Source organism: Sapajus apella, unplaced genomic scaffold (genome assembly GCF_009761245.1).
Source record: "Sapajus apella isolate SASKATOON/1434 unplaced genomic scaffold, GSC_monkey_1.0 scaffold65, whole genome shotgun sequence".
Taxonomy (NCBI): domain Eukaryota; kingdom Metazoa; phylum Chordata; class Mammalia; order Primates; family Cebidae; genus Sapajus; species Sapajus apella.
Window position 1 is genome coordinate 4,779,127 of NW_022437005.1, and position 14,984 is coordinate 4,794,110.

General features: G+C 42.7%; 1 protein-coding gene across 3 annotated transcripts in view; it reads left to right on the forward strand.

Moving 5' to 3' along the window:
• MGME1 (mitochondrial genome maintenance exonuclease 1) overlaps window positions 1–14,984 on the forward strand; it is a 23,601-nt gene that overhangs the window by 705 nt on the left and 7,912 nt on the right. For 2 of the 3 annotated variants that reach the window (XM_032248072.1, XM_032248071.1), the window contains exons 2-3: window positions 398–978; window positions 7,405–7,624. In XM_032248072.1, the coding sequence (XP_032103963.1) occupies window positions 462–978; window positions 7,405–7,624 (737 nt within the window). In that variant the 5' untranslated portion in view covers window positions 398–461. Of the gene's footprint in view, window positions 1–397; window positions 979–4,297; window positions 4,343–7,404; window positions 7,625–14,984 lie in introns of all 3 variants that reach the window. The other variant, XM_032248073.1, reaches the window with a different exon arrangement.

Here is a 14,984-nt window from a genome sequence, read left to right on the forward strand (position 1 = left end):
AAAAAAAAAAAAAAAAAAAGAAGAGAGCCTAGTGCCTAGGAATCAGTGGTCGTCACCTAGGACCGCGTGCCAGTCATGGGACGGGCTCCGTCTTTGTGTTTTCCTGTGTCTCGCACACACCTCCCTTCCTGGGCGTCACGGTCCTGCAGATTAGACACTGGGGACGTCTTGCCCCAAGCTGTCTACTAATTCGCATTTAATATGTGCTGGTCCTTCGGGTATTGAGAGTCTTTATTTATTTATAATTTTTTTTTTTTTTTTGGAAGCAGAGTCTCTGTCGGCTTTCTCAAGAAAGGGCTCTGTCCAAACATGTCGAAAAAGTTCACTAAGTACAATTTTGATGTGCAATATCATTCTGATGCAGCTTTCGCTTAGATGGTTCCTTTCTCTCTAACAGGAATACAAACATAAAGGCCCTCGACCGTTGCAAACAGACTAGAGAAAAGTGAAAACAAATCTGAATGAAGATGAAGTTTTTTCAGACCATCTGCAGGCAGCTCAGGAGTTCAAAGGGGTTTTCTGTGGAATCAGCTTCCCCTGTGGCTTTCTCTACTTCCTCTTACTCATGTGGCCGGAAGAAAAAAGTGAACCCATATGAAGAAGTGGACCAGGAAAAATACTCTAATTTAGTTCAGTCTGTCTTGTCATCCAGAGGCCTCGTCCACACCCCAGAATCCTTGGTGGAGGAAGATGCTTTACTCTATGGGCCTGTGATCAGGCATAAGCCCCCAAAGCAAGATGAGGACACACGAATGCCACGAAACTGGTTTCCTATCTTCAATCCAGAGAGAAATGATAAATCAAATGCAAGTGACCCTTCAGTTCCTTTGAAAATCCCCTTGCAAAGGAATCTTATACCAAGTGTGACCCGAGTCCTTCAGCAGACCATGACGAAACAGCAGGCTTTCTGGTTGGAGAGGTGGAAACAGCGGATGATTCTGGAACTGGGAGAAGATGGCTTTAAAGAATATACTTCAAGTAATTATCTCAAATCTTGTTGTGTATGTTTGCTGTGTTTTCTGGAATAGAGAGCAACAGTGTCTTCTGTTTTTTAACTTACTAGCTAGGAGCTCCTTTCAATTAGCAATTAACATTAAATAGCACTTTATGTGTATTAACTCACTTGACCCTCATGACAGTCCTGGGAAATATAGATATTATTATCCACATTTTACAGACGAAACTAAAATAGATCAAATAATTTGACTAATACATAAAGTCACTTGTTTTATCAGCTACTAACAATATTAAAATTGCTTGTTTTCTTTGATGATGGAAAAAAGTCAGTCACCTGAATTCTAGCTGTTAGCTAGATGCTCTGCTTAGAATCTAGTAAATACCCGGTGCGCTACTTATTAGTGTAAACTGACTCGTAAATTTAAAGACACAGCAGCAGGCCAGAACGCATGACCTGTATTTAGACCTTGGTAAACTGAAATAATCAGAGGTTCTTGATAAGTATCTGAGAATAAATACACTTTAACCTTCAACTTCTAATTTACTCAACTTGGACAAGTGAGGAGAATAGCTTCCTTCATTTATTTTATTTATTTATTTATTCATTTTTTGAGATGGAGTCTCACTCTGCCGCCCAGGCTGGAGTGCAGTGGCTCAATCTTGGCTTGCTGCAACCTCCGCCTCCCGGGCTCAAGCGATTCTCCTGCCTCAGCCTCCTGAGTAGCTGGGACTACAGATGTGCGCCACCACGCCCGGCTAATTTTTTGTATTTTTAGTAGAGACGGGGTTTCACTGTATTAGCCAGGATGGTCTCGATCTCCTGACCTCGTGATCCACCCGCCGTGGCCTTGCAAAGTGCTGAGATTACGACAGGCTTGAGCCACTGCGCCTGGCCACAAACTCTTTTTATTTTTAAGAATAGTGTACTAACCCTTGCCGTAGGCTGGGCCTCTATTTTAAAAGTCGTCTTTCCCCTAATACAGACTCTTTTTTTTTTTTTTTTTTTTTTGTGACGGAGTTTCACTCATGTTACCCAGCCTGGAGTGCAATGGCGCGATCTCGGCTCACCGCAACCTCCGCCTCCTGGGTTCAGGCAATTCTCCTGCCTCAGCCTCCTGAGTAGCCGGAATTACAGGCACACACCACCATGCCCAGCTCATTTTTTGTATTTTTAGTAGACACGGGGTTTCACCATGTTGACCAGGATGGTCTCGATCTCTTGACCTCGTGATCCACCCGCCTCAGCCTCCCAAAGTGCTGGGATTACAGGCTTGAGCCACCGCGCCCGGCCCTATACAGACTCTTAAAACTATGTGTGTGGGCATGTGTGTAACATATTAAATATGTCATATGTTCTAAAGAAAAATACTATGTACAAGTGATACTGGATATAAGAAAAAATAGTCAAGACCTTAGCTCCTTATAACATTCCTCAGCTGTGTGGGGTAAGGATTATATATGCAAGAGCTAACGGCCTCCCTGAGATAGTTAATTAGTAGCAAACACCAAACTATTCTCTGCTTTCCAAGCAAGCAACATAAAAATCTTTTAATGGCATCTTACAGTTTTTTAAAAATTTAGAATTGAGTTTTCTCATGAGAAGTTATTTTCCTTAAACCAGGAATATCACAACTGAAATTACTAATAAGAAATGTATTATTAAAAGGTAGAAACCTGCTGGGACATGTGGTACCCTAGGGCCTGTAGCTCTTGGCATAAAGTAAGGAAGTGCAGCAGAGAGGAATTTGTTTGGAATGTGAATGAGCCCCACTAGCCCAGGCAGAGAGAAGACTGTGGGTTTTCTTTATAGAGTCAGCTTTGTTGATCTAGATTAGCCCCTAGCTGTGTTTCTCAGTTAACTCAGGAGCGACCTTAAGAAATGAGCACAATCACTTTTTTTTTTTTTTTTTTTCTGGAGACAGGGTCTCATTCTGGCACCCAGGCGGGAGTGCAGTGGTGTGATCACAGCTCTCAGCAGACGTGACCTCCCGAACTCAAGTGATTCTCCCATCTCAGCCTCCTGAGCAGCTGGGATCACAGGGGTGCACCACCATGACTGGCTTACTTATTTATTTATTTATTTTTATTTATTTATGTTTTTTGAGACCCAGTCTTGCTGTCACCCAGGCTGGAGTGCAGTGGCACATCTTGGCTCATTGCAACCTCCGCCTCCCAAGTTCAAGTGATTCCCTCCTGAGTAGCTAGAATTACAGGTGCATGCCACCACACCCAACTAATTTTTGTGTTTTCAGTAGAGGCACGGTTTTACCATGTTGGCCAGGCTGGTCTCAAACTCCTGACCTCAGGTGATCTGCCCGCCTTGGCCTCTCAAAGTGCTGGGATTACAGGCATGAGCCTTCACTCCCAGGCAATTTTTTTATTTTTTGTAGGGATGATGGTCTCCCTGTGATTCCCAGGCTGGTCTCCAACTCCTGTAGTCAAGATGCTCCCACCTCGGCCTCCCAAAGTATTGGGATTACAGGTGTGAGCCACCGCACCCAGGCAGAATCACTCTTTTTAAGAAAATGAGTATTAGTAAGCGATGGGTTCTGAAATAAATAAGGGGATAATTAGTGTCATGGTGAGAAAAAGAAAAAGCGTGTCAGAGCTCACTAAATTGATTAATGCGTCTGGAGGATACTAAATCCCAAACCCAAGAAGGTGGCACCCAAGAAGAATTACATTTAAAAAATTAAAAAGATTTTTTGTAATGAAAAATATTGGATCAATAAATTAATTTCTACCTAGTCTTCTCAAAGGTGAGAACATAGAAATGTGTCCAGAGCTGGCATTCTTCCAAATACTTGAGCAGTTTCCCAAGCATCAGTTCACCTTTTGAAGACTGGCGGGAATGAGAGTCTGACTTACTCTAATTTGTATTTTGTGTATAAATACACACAAAGGGCTGGGGTTTAGATTTTAGTTTTTGGCCGGGCATGGTGGCTCACGCCTGTAATCTCAGCACTTTGGGAGGCTGAGGCAGGCAGATCACCTGAGGTCAGGAGTTCAAGACCAGCCTGGCCAACATGGTGAAACCCTGTCTTTAAAAAAAAAAAAAAAAGAAAAAAGTATAGATTTTAGTTTTTATGTTTTGCTATACTGATTTAATTCTGAAGTATTAGCCATCCTGCCAGTTCCATCATCAGAATACTAGAGATGCTTGAAGGTTTATTTAATGCACTTCATATACTAGGACTTGAAACATTTCACTATTACTTTGAGTGAGTAAGCGGACCTATGCTACATGCAGTAAATCTATTCTGGAATCATTTTTTATTTTTATAAATTGAATCATGTTGAATGTTCTGAGCCTTAGAGTCTAAAGGATCCTGTAATCTAGGTTTTCATGTTTGTGATCATGCGTATGTGAAGAACATAGCCAGGGGTAAGTTTGTAGCTAGAATTGAATGGTCTTTTGGCATGGCATTTGCTAAGTCTTTTTCTTCCTGTTTTTAACATGTTTATCTTCTGCTTCCTTAAACTAGTGTGTAGATAAATGCTACACTTCTTTTTCCTAGGTTTTAATTTCATCAGTCATAAATTTTTTATAGATCTTTCATGGGTTAATAATTTCAATTGAGCCAAGTAAATTTGGGGTAGAGTAACTTAGTTCCTAAGTTGAGTTTTATTTAACCCTCTAAATAATTTTTTCAGAAGGGATTCCATTTTTTGCCAATAATAGAATTGACATTTCCATCTGGGTGTGGTGGCTCACGCCTGTAATCCTAGTACTTTGGGAGGCTGAGGCAGGCGGATCACTTTCAGTCAAGAGCTCGAAACCTGGCCAACATGGCAAGACCCCGTCTCTACTAAAAATACAAAAAAATTAGCCAGGCATGCTAGTGGGCACCTATAATCCCAGCTGTTCGGGAGGCTGAAGCAGGAGAATCACTTGAACCTGGGAGGCGGAGATTGCATTGAGCTGAGATCATGCCACTGCACTCCAGCCTTGTAAAAAAAGAACTGATATTTCTGTCTCTGTAAAAAAATGCTTGAAGGCCATGTGCAGTGGCTCACTCCTGTAATCCCAGCACTTTGGGAGACTGAGATGAGAGAATTGCTTGAGGCCAGGCATTCAAGACCAGCCTAGGCAACATAGAGAGATCCCATCTCTCCAAAAATATATATTTTTTAATTAGCCAGGCGTGATGTCACATGCCTATAGAGGAGGCTGAGGCAGGAGGCTTGTTTAAGGCCAGGTGTTTGAGGTTACAGTGAGCTATGGTTGAGCCAGTACATTCCAGCCTGGTTGACAAGTGAGACTCTGTCTCAAAAAAAAAAAAACTTGACAAATGTAATATGGTTTAATATTATCTCATTAGATAAGCCACTTTCCTCTTCTGTGGGTCTCTCTGCAGGCATGTTCCAAGCATGTGTATTTCCTACTGTTTCTGTATTTATCTAATTGGTGATTGGTGATGTCCAAGATTGCCTCAGTTGTGCTACTGTGTGGTAGATTGGAAAGAACACAGATTTGGCTGCCTGTCCAGCTTTTTGCTTTGGGGCAAAGTAACAGCACTGCCTAGTGGGACAGGGCCTCATTCATTAAAATGGTGTTAACTATCCTTATCTTGCTGGATGGCTGGGTTTGAAAATTAAATAATGTTTTGAAACCTCCAAGGCCATTACTTAGCATAACAGTGGCCCCTCTTTGTTTCTCTCCTCTTACCAAGAAACAAGTGAATATTGTTTTTCGTTTCTTGAATCTCTTTGTGTTCCTTTTTTTTTTTTTTTTGAGACAGAGTCTTGCTCTGTCGCCAGGCGCCAGGCTGGAGTGCAGTGGTGTGATCGGCTCACTGCAACCTCTGCCTCCTGGGTTCAAGCAATTCTTCTGCCTCAGCCTCCCTAGTAGCTGGGCCTACAGGTGCACGCCACCACGCCCAGCTAATTTTTGTATTTTTTTTTTCTTTTTTAAGATGGGGTTTCACCATGTTGGTCAGGCTGGTCTTGAACTCCCAACCGCAGGTGATCCGCCCACCTTGGCCTCCAAAGTGCTTGGATTACAGGCGTGAGCCACCACGCCAGGCTATGTTCCCGTTTTTTAAAATGTATACAAGGAAAGGGCTTAACTATGCAAACACTTGGAGGCCAAGGAGCACTGAAAATGAGGAGAGGGTTCAAAAATCAAGTTAGATCCTGGGATGTGCTGACAAATCCAGACACTGCAGTTCTTTCAGAGAACCTGGGGACAAAAAGTAAAGCTTGGACCTCCGAAAATGAACGTACGGGAAAAAGAATGTGTCCTTTTGGTTAATGAAATATCTCTTGTGTTCACATATTACAAAATGTTAGGAAGAGGGAAAGTGTATCCTCTTACAAGCCATACATCAGAATTCTAGTAATCTAAGACTAATTATAAAAATATTACCTGTTAAATATTAAATGTTAGAATTTAAAAAAGCATATGAGGGAAAAAATTGGGGGACGCAGCTGAATTTTTCAGGCTGTTCCAACGCTCAAAAAAAGTACAGGAGAAGAATGTCACATATTTTCCTCTTCCTCCCCCTCCAAATTCCACAATATTCAATTCATTAATTTTCCTTTTTGCGTGCCTTATTTTCCATTCCTTGCTTGTCACTAATCCTGTTAGTAAAAGGATCCCCCCACCTATGTTCATAATTAAGATTTGGTCTAAAAAGAACTGTAAACAGAAGCACAGTTCCCTAATTTCTAATGATTTTTTTTTTAATCACAGCCAGTTAACTTATTAAATTGGGTACTTAAACACATAGTACCATAAACTGGGTGTGGTCCTGTGGCCTCCAGATCTTCAGTTCTGACTTTGGCCTAATTATCCTAGAAATACTTAATTTTAATTCATTTTATTGCCTAATGATTGTATTAATAATCCCTTTGGTTCTCAAAGTATATTATGTTTCACAAGAGGCTGAAATTTGGTCTTAGGGATTTCACTTAGAAATAAATAACTATTGGCCGGGCGCGGTGGCTCACGCCTGTAATCCCAGCACTTTGGGAGGCCGAGGCGGGTGGATCACGAGGTCAAGAGATCGAGACTATCCTGGTCAACATGGTGAAACCCCGTCTTTACTAAAAATACAAAAAATCAGCTGGGCATGGTGGCGTGTGCCTGTAATCCCAGCTACTCAGGAGGCTGAGGCAGGAGAATTGTCTGAACCCAGGAGGCGGAGGTTGCGGTGAGCCGAGATCACGCCATTGCACTCCAGCCTGGGTAACAAGAGCGAGACTCTGTCTAAAAAAAAAAAAAAAAAAAAAATTGAAAAAAGAAATAAATAACTATTAAGTGTACCTGGACTTGAGAAAAAAAAAAGAAATAATTAATTTTTCTGTCTGTTTGTTTTTCATGAGAACATGGTTTAAAACTAATTAATTTTTAATTGTATTGTTCAGAGCGTTTTAGAGTACTTGTTTTTTAGTGTTAGTGTTATTTGTGTTTCCCCCTTCCCTTTCCCCTGATTTTCTTTTCAGACATCTTTTTACAAGGGAAACGGTTCCATGAAGCCTTGGAAATCATACTTTCACCCCAGGAAACCTTAAAAGAGAGAGATGAAAATCTCCTCAAGTCTGGTTACGTCGAAAGTGTTCAGCATATTCTGAAAGATGTCAGTGGAGTGCGAGCTCTTGAAAGTGCTGTTCAACATGAAACCTTAAACTATATAGGTCTGCTGGACTGTGTGGCAGAATATCAGTAAGTATGAGATTGTTTCCATACAGCGTGGAGGTGAATTAATACAGGATGGTGCCTGTCAGAAGGTGTGCCTGGAGATACCGCAGCCTCCGTCTCTTTAATGTCCAAACCTTTGTGCTAGGTAGAAGAATTGGGAGAGGCAGGGTTCAGAACAGGTACAGGGAGAAGAGCCACATAACCTTTGTCATCCAGTATTCCAAAATCAAATTGTTTGTTGGAGAAAGATATACTCTTTGTTTGTTTTGAGACCGAGTCTCTCTCTGTCACCTAGGCTGGCGTGCAGAGGTACAATCTTGGCTCACTGTAACCTCTGCCTCCCAGGTTCAAGCGATTCTTCTGCCTCAGCCTCCTGAGTAGCTGGGATTACAGACATGTGCCACCACACCTGGCTAGTTTTTGTATTTTTAGTAGAGATGGGGTTTCACCATGTTGGCCAGGCTGGTCTTGAACTCCTGACCTCAAGTGATCCACCCACCTTGGTTTCCCAAAGTGCTAGAATTACAGGCATGAGTCACCACACCCAGCTAAGACTTTTCAATATCCCTAACATGGCCTGTTTGCCAGCCTGTCCTTCCCCTCCCCCAAAGCAAGGTACCTGCCATAAGATCCAGTTTCATTCCTGCGTTTTCTTTCCTGTTTTCCTAAAGATAGCACCATGATCTGTTGGTTCTGAAAATCAACTGTCTTCCTGGCTTCCAGGCAATGCTTGACATGGATCAGAGCTATGAACTTACTACAGCTTCCTGTGGTTTTTTGTTTTGTTTTGTTTGAGATGGAATCTTGCTCTGTCCCCCAGGCTGGAGTGCAGTGGCGCCGTCTCGGCTCACTGCAACCTCCACTCCCAGGTTCAAGTGATTCTCCTGCCTCAGCCTCCCGAGTGGCTGGGACTAACGCCTAGCTAATTTTTGTGTTTTTAGTAGAGATGGGGTTTCACCATGTTGGCCAGGATGGTCTAGATCTCTTGGCTTCATGACCTGCCCACCCAAAGTGCTGTGATTACAGGTGTGAGCCGCCTCACCCTGCCCCGTGGCTTTTATATTGTAGCTGTCTTACTGTTTTTCTCAGGTGCTTCAGAGTCCAAGTGTTACAGGAAAGGGGTCCTGATACAGACCCCGAGAAGGTTCTTGGATCTCATCCAAGAAAGAATTTAGGGTGAGACCAGGCACAGTAGCTCATGCCTGGAATCCCGCACTTTGGGAGGCCAAGGTGGGTGGATCACCTGAGGTCAAGAGTTCAAGGCCAGCCTAGCCAACATGGCAAAACCTTGTCTCTACCAAAAATACAAAAATTAGCTAGGTGCAGTGGTGTGCACACATAGTCCCAGCTACTTGGGAGGCTGAAGCAGGAGAATCACTTTAACCCAGGAGGCAGAGGTTGCAGTGAACCGAGATGGCGCTACTGCACTCCAGCCTGGGCAACAGAGCAAGACTCTGTCTCAAAAAAAAGCAAGCAAGCATTCAGGATGAGTCTGCAGTGCAAAGTAAAAGCAGGTTTATTAAGAAAGTGAAGTAGCCTGGGCACGGTGGCTCACACCTGTAATCCCAGCACTTTGTGGGGCCAAGGTGGGCGAATCATGAGATCAGGAGTTCAAGACCAGCCTGACCAAAATGGTGAAACCCTGTCTCTACTAAAAATACAAAAAATTAGCCATGAGTGGTGGCGAATGCCTGTAATCCCAGCTACTTGGGAAGCTGAGGCAGGAGAATTGCTTGAACCCAGGAGGTGGGAGTTGCAGTGAGCCGAGAATGTGCCATTGCACCCCAGACTGCATGGCAGAGCAAGACTCTGTCTCAAAAAAAAGAAAGTACAGTAGTGAAAGTTTAGCTACTCCACAGGCAGAGCTTGACTTCAGGAATTCCAGATCAGCCTGAGCAACATGGCAAAACCCCCTCTATACAAAACATACAAAAAAATTAGCTGGGCATGGTTCTTTGCACCTGTGGTCCCAGCTACTCAGGAGGCTGAGGTGGGAGGATCGTTTGGGCCTGGGAGGTGGATGTTGCAATGAGCTGTACTCCAGCCTGGGCAGCTGAGCAAAACCCTGTCTTTAAAAAAATTAAAAAAAAAAAAAATTCTAGGCAGGGTGTGGTAGCTCATGTTTGTAATGCCAGCCCTTTGGGCAGATCACTTGAAGTCAGCAGTCTGAGATCAGCCTGGCTAACATGGCAAAACCCCATCTCTACTAAAAATACAAAAAATTAGCCAGGGGTGGTGGCGGGTGCCTGTAGTCCCAGCCACTTGGGGAGGCTGAGGCACGAGAATCGTGTGAACCCAGGAGGTGGAAGTTGCAGTGAACTGAGACTGCACCCATCAAACTCTGGGTGACAGAGAGAGACTCTGTCTCAAAAAAACCCAAAAAACAAAAAACCTTAGTTTCAAAAATGTTCATATTACTAATGTTGGTGCTCTGATTTAAAGAGCAAAAAACAAAGAACAGTGCTATGGACATACTTTCTCGTCTCTGTGACAAGCAGTAGGTGTCAGGAACTTCTTATAAGGCCTTGGGTGGAGGTAACTATATGGCTTCCTTGGTTAACCTAAAGGGCAGCCAAAAGTAGTCTATTAAATCTCTTGGTACACAGGGCTCTTCTCAGAGATGAGGCAGTTGTGGTATAAAACCATTAGGTGGTCTAAACAGTTTCCCAACTGTTAGGGGTGTCCACTCTTTTGTCTTCCCAGCCCATATTGGAAGAATTATCTTGCGCCACACATGAAATACACTAATAGCTGATGAGCTAAAAATAAATAAATACCAAAAAAAATCTCATAATGTTTTAAGGAAGTTTATGAATTTGTGTTGGGCTATACAGAGTCTCACTCTGTCTACCAGGCTTGAGTGCAGTGGCGCAATCTTGGCTCACTGGGTTTCCGCCTCCCGGGTTCGAGCAGTTCTCCCACCTCAGCCTCCTGAGTAGCAAGTACTACAGGACACCCTGGCTAATTTTTGTATTTTTAGTAGAGATGGCGTTTCACCATGTTGGCCAGGATGGTCTTGATCTCTTGAACTCATGATCTGCCTGCCTCAGGCTCCCAAAGTGATGGGATTACAGGTGTGAGCCACCACACCGGGCCTGGACAGGCTTTTAAACTTATATTTTAACTAGTGCTCCAAGGTTGACATGAACAGATTTTTCTCCCTATCTTGTTCTTAGTGCTCCCTTGCCTTATTTGGATTAGGGGTACCTGCTGCTTGTAGCCACCCTCGTGTCAGAGGCGTTGGAACTAGAGCAACTCTATCTTGAGTGAGGGCTAGGAAAATGAAGCTGGGAATTGCTGGGCTGCATTCCCAAAAAGTTAGGCATTCCTAGCCTCTAGATGCTACAGTTGAGGAAACAAATTAATAACGTTTACTAAACAGACCCAGACTTGGGAGTGTCCAGATACCCTGATATCTGGGGAACCAAGGTATTCCTAATTTTGCTTTAAAGATAATACCGATTCTTACAAAATATAGTAATTAAAAAATTACTGCTGTATCACAAACCCTTCTAGCACAGCACACCTCCCCATGATCTTTTTTTTATCTTATGTATATGAGCATTGTCCCTAGGGTGGACGTCTTTCTCTGCTTACTTTACTTGGGTTCACGTGATTCTTGTGCCTCAGCCTCCCCAAGTGGCTGGGACTACAGGCACCCAGCACCACGCCTGGCTAATTTTTTGTATTTTTAATAGAGATGGGGTTTTGCCATGTTAGCCAGGCTGGTCTCAAACTGCTGACTTCAAGTGATCTGCCCAAAGGGCTGGGATTACAAGCATGAGCTACCACACCCTGCCTAGAATTTTTTTTTTTTTTTTTTTTTTTTTTTTTTTTTTTTTTTTTAAGACAGGCTTTTGCTCAGCTGCCCAGGCTGGAGTATAGCTCATTGCAACATCCACCTCCCAGGCCCAAACGATCCTCCCACCTCAGCCTCCTGAGTAGCTGGGACCATGGGTGCAAAGAACCATGCCCAGCTAATTTTTTTGTATGTTTTGTAGAGAGGGGGTTTTGCCATGTTGCTCAGGCTGATCTGGAATTCCTGAAGTCAAGCTGCCTGTCTCCATCTCCCAAAATGCTAGGATTACAGGTGTGAGGCACTGCTTTTGAGACAGAGTCTCACTCGGTCACCCTACCTGGAATTCAGCGATGCAGTCAGGGCTCACTGCAGCCTCTAACTCCCTAGGCTCAGGCTATCCTTCCACCTCAGCTTCACCACACCCAGCTAATTGTTCTACATTTTTGTAGAGGTGGGGTCTCACCATTTTTCCTAGGCTGGACTTGAACTCCTGGGCTCAATTGATCCGTCACCTCAGCCTACTAAAGTGTGGGGATTACAAAATGAGCCACCGTGCCCAGCCGATTTTTTTTTTTTTTTTTTTTTTTTTGAGACAGAGTTTTTGCTGTTGTTGCCCAGGCTGGAGGGCAATGGCAAGATCTTGGCTCACTACAGCTTTTGCCTTCCAGGCGAAGTGATTCTCTTGCCTCAGCCTTCCAAGTAGCTGGGATAGCAGGTGCCTACTAACACCATACCCAGCTAATTTTGTGTTTTTCATAGAGACGGGGTTTCACCCTGTTGGCCAGGCTGGTCTCGAGCGCCTAACCTCAGGTGATCTGCCCACCTTGGCCTCCCAAAGTGCTGGTATTACAGGTGTGAGCCACTGTGCCTCTGAATTAACACTCTGTTAATTCAGGCAATTAGGAGTAACTTCCCACACTGTTTTGAACCTCTGTTTAAAAAGTTCCTGTGTTCCTGAGATATTTTATGACCGTATGTACAATCATTTGTTCCCATACTTATTTTTAAACCAAAATACTATACCCTGCTTTTTTCCACTTAAAAAAATTATTTTTAGAAAAATCTTAGAGATCTTTCCTTATTAGTTTATATAGATCTGTAGCACTCTCTTCTCATGTAATAATTTTCTACCACCCAGAATTAATGGCTAATAACACTGTTACATGCTTCCAACTTTTTTTTTTCCTTGTTCCTATGATTATTTGGAGATCTTTCTTTAAAGAAATATAACATTACAGATTAAGCCCAAATTCTATTGAACCACCTGTGGCCAAAGGTGATCACTGTTTTAAGTTTGGTACTGTGTCCTTCTAGTCTACCTCCTACATTCTTTTTTGTTTCTTTTCTTTTTTTTTTTAATGACTAATGGTCCATGACACAGCATCAGGAGAACTGGAGAACATGTGCCCTTTATACTCTTAGCATATACATAATACTATGTGTAATACACATGCACGGGTATTTCACACAGAACTGTGAGAGTCACAATGTACAGACATCTCTAGATACACAGTATCACAAAGCTGGTAAGATATTAGACACAGGAGCCAGCTGCGTGAGTTTGGATTCCGGCTTTTCATCTTGACCTTAGGTTAGTTACTTAGTCTATCTCAACTTACTCATCTTTAAGATAAGACAAATGGTAGTACCTACCTCATGAAGTTGTTATAAAGATAAAATGAGATATTCCCTGAACACTGCTTAATGCATACTACATATTCAGAAGACATTGGCATTATTGTTTTGATCTGCTTTTTTTTTTTTTTTTTTTTTTATATTTTTTTTATGGAAACAAGTCTTGCTGTGTTGCCTAGACTAGTGTGGAACTGGTAAGGAAGTGATCCTCCCACCTCAGCCTCCCAAAGTGCTGGAATTACAGGCATGAGCCACCTTGTCCAATCTACTACTGTGTGTGTGTGCGTGTGTGTGTGTGTGTGTGTGTGTGTGTGTGTGTGTGTGAGAGACAGAGTCACACTGTCGCTCAGGCTGGAGGGCAGTGGTGCAATATGGGCTCACTGTAACCTCCGCCTCCCGGGTTCCACCAATTTTCCTGCCTCTGCCTCCTGAGTAGCTGGGATTACAGGCTCCAATCACCATGTCTGGCTAATTTTTTTTTTTTTTTTTTGTATTTTTAATAGAGGCGGGGTTTTGCCACGTTGACCGGGCTGGTTTCAAACTCCTGACCTCTGGTGGCTCTGCCCATCTTGGCCTCCCAAAGTGCTGGGATTACAGACTTGAGCCACCGCACCCAGCCCTACTTCTCTCTTAACTCATTTTTGACATTCTTTTGTATGAATGAGCCATATTCATTTTCCTATTGGGAACATTTGGGTTATTTCTAGTTTTCCACAATTACAAACAGTGCTGTGGCAAATGTGCCTCCTTGTATACTACAGAGCTGTTCAAGGGAGATGCACAGATTCATTTGTTTTTGTTTTTGTTTTTTCTTGAGATGCAGTTTCGCTCTTCTTGCCCAGGCTGGAGTGAAATGATGTGGCTTACTGCCACGTCCACCTCCTAGGTTCAAGTGATTCTCCTTCCTTGGAATACCAAGTAGCTGGGATTACAGGCATGCACCACCACGCCCGGCTAATTTTGTACTTTTAGTAAAGATGGGGTTTCACCATGTTAGCCAGGGTGTTCTCGAACTCCTGACCTCAGATGATCCACCCACCTTGACCTCCCAAAGTGCTGGGATTACAGGCATGAGCCACCACGCCTGGCTTGTGTGTTTTAGATGTGTGATATATGCAGTTACAGTACATTTAGTTGGTCTGAAGTTGACCTAGGTATGAGTACTTCTTAACTCTCCCAGGCACTTGTCACTTGCATCCAGGATATTAAGCCATTGCTGTTCTGTACTTTCTTTAGGTAAGTTGCTGGGTCAAGGGTATGCATTTTAAATTATCAAGGATATGAGAGAATACATTTAACAATACAGCATTAGTAATTTTGATAACATTGTATTTTTAATCTACATTTCACATAAGTGAGGCTGAGCATCTTTTAAGAGCTATTTGTGAACTGTTAATGCGCTTTTAATTTGGGTTTACACTACAATTTATAAAAATGTTTTTGACTGACAATAATTGTATATATTTATGGGTTACAATATGATATTTTGATACATGTATACCTAATGGAAAGATTAAATAAGCTAATTATATCTATCACTCCACCTATTTATCATTTTTTGGTGGTGAGAACCTTTAGAATCTCTTCTAGCAACTTCTAAATATGTATTATTATTAACTGTGGTCACTGTGCTGTGCAACAAATCACTAAAATTTATTCTTCCAACCTAACTGAAACCTTGCACCTTTTATCAGCATCTCCCCTTTCCCCTTCCCCACTCCCCATCTCCATTCTCTTATAATCACCATGCTACTCTCCCTACTTCCGACTTCAGCTTTTTTCGATTTCACATGTAAGTGAAATCATACAGTATTTGTCTTTTTGTGCCTGGCTTATTTCACTCAGCAAAATGTCTACCATGTTCACCCATGTCACAGATGACAGAACTTCCTTGTTTTTACAGGCTCTGTGGTATTCTATGTGTGTATCTGTGTGTGTATCTGTGTGTGT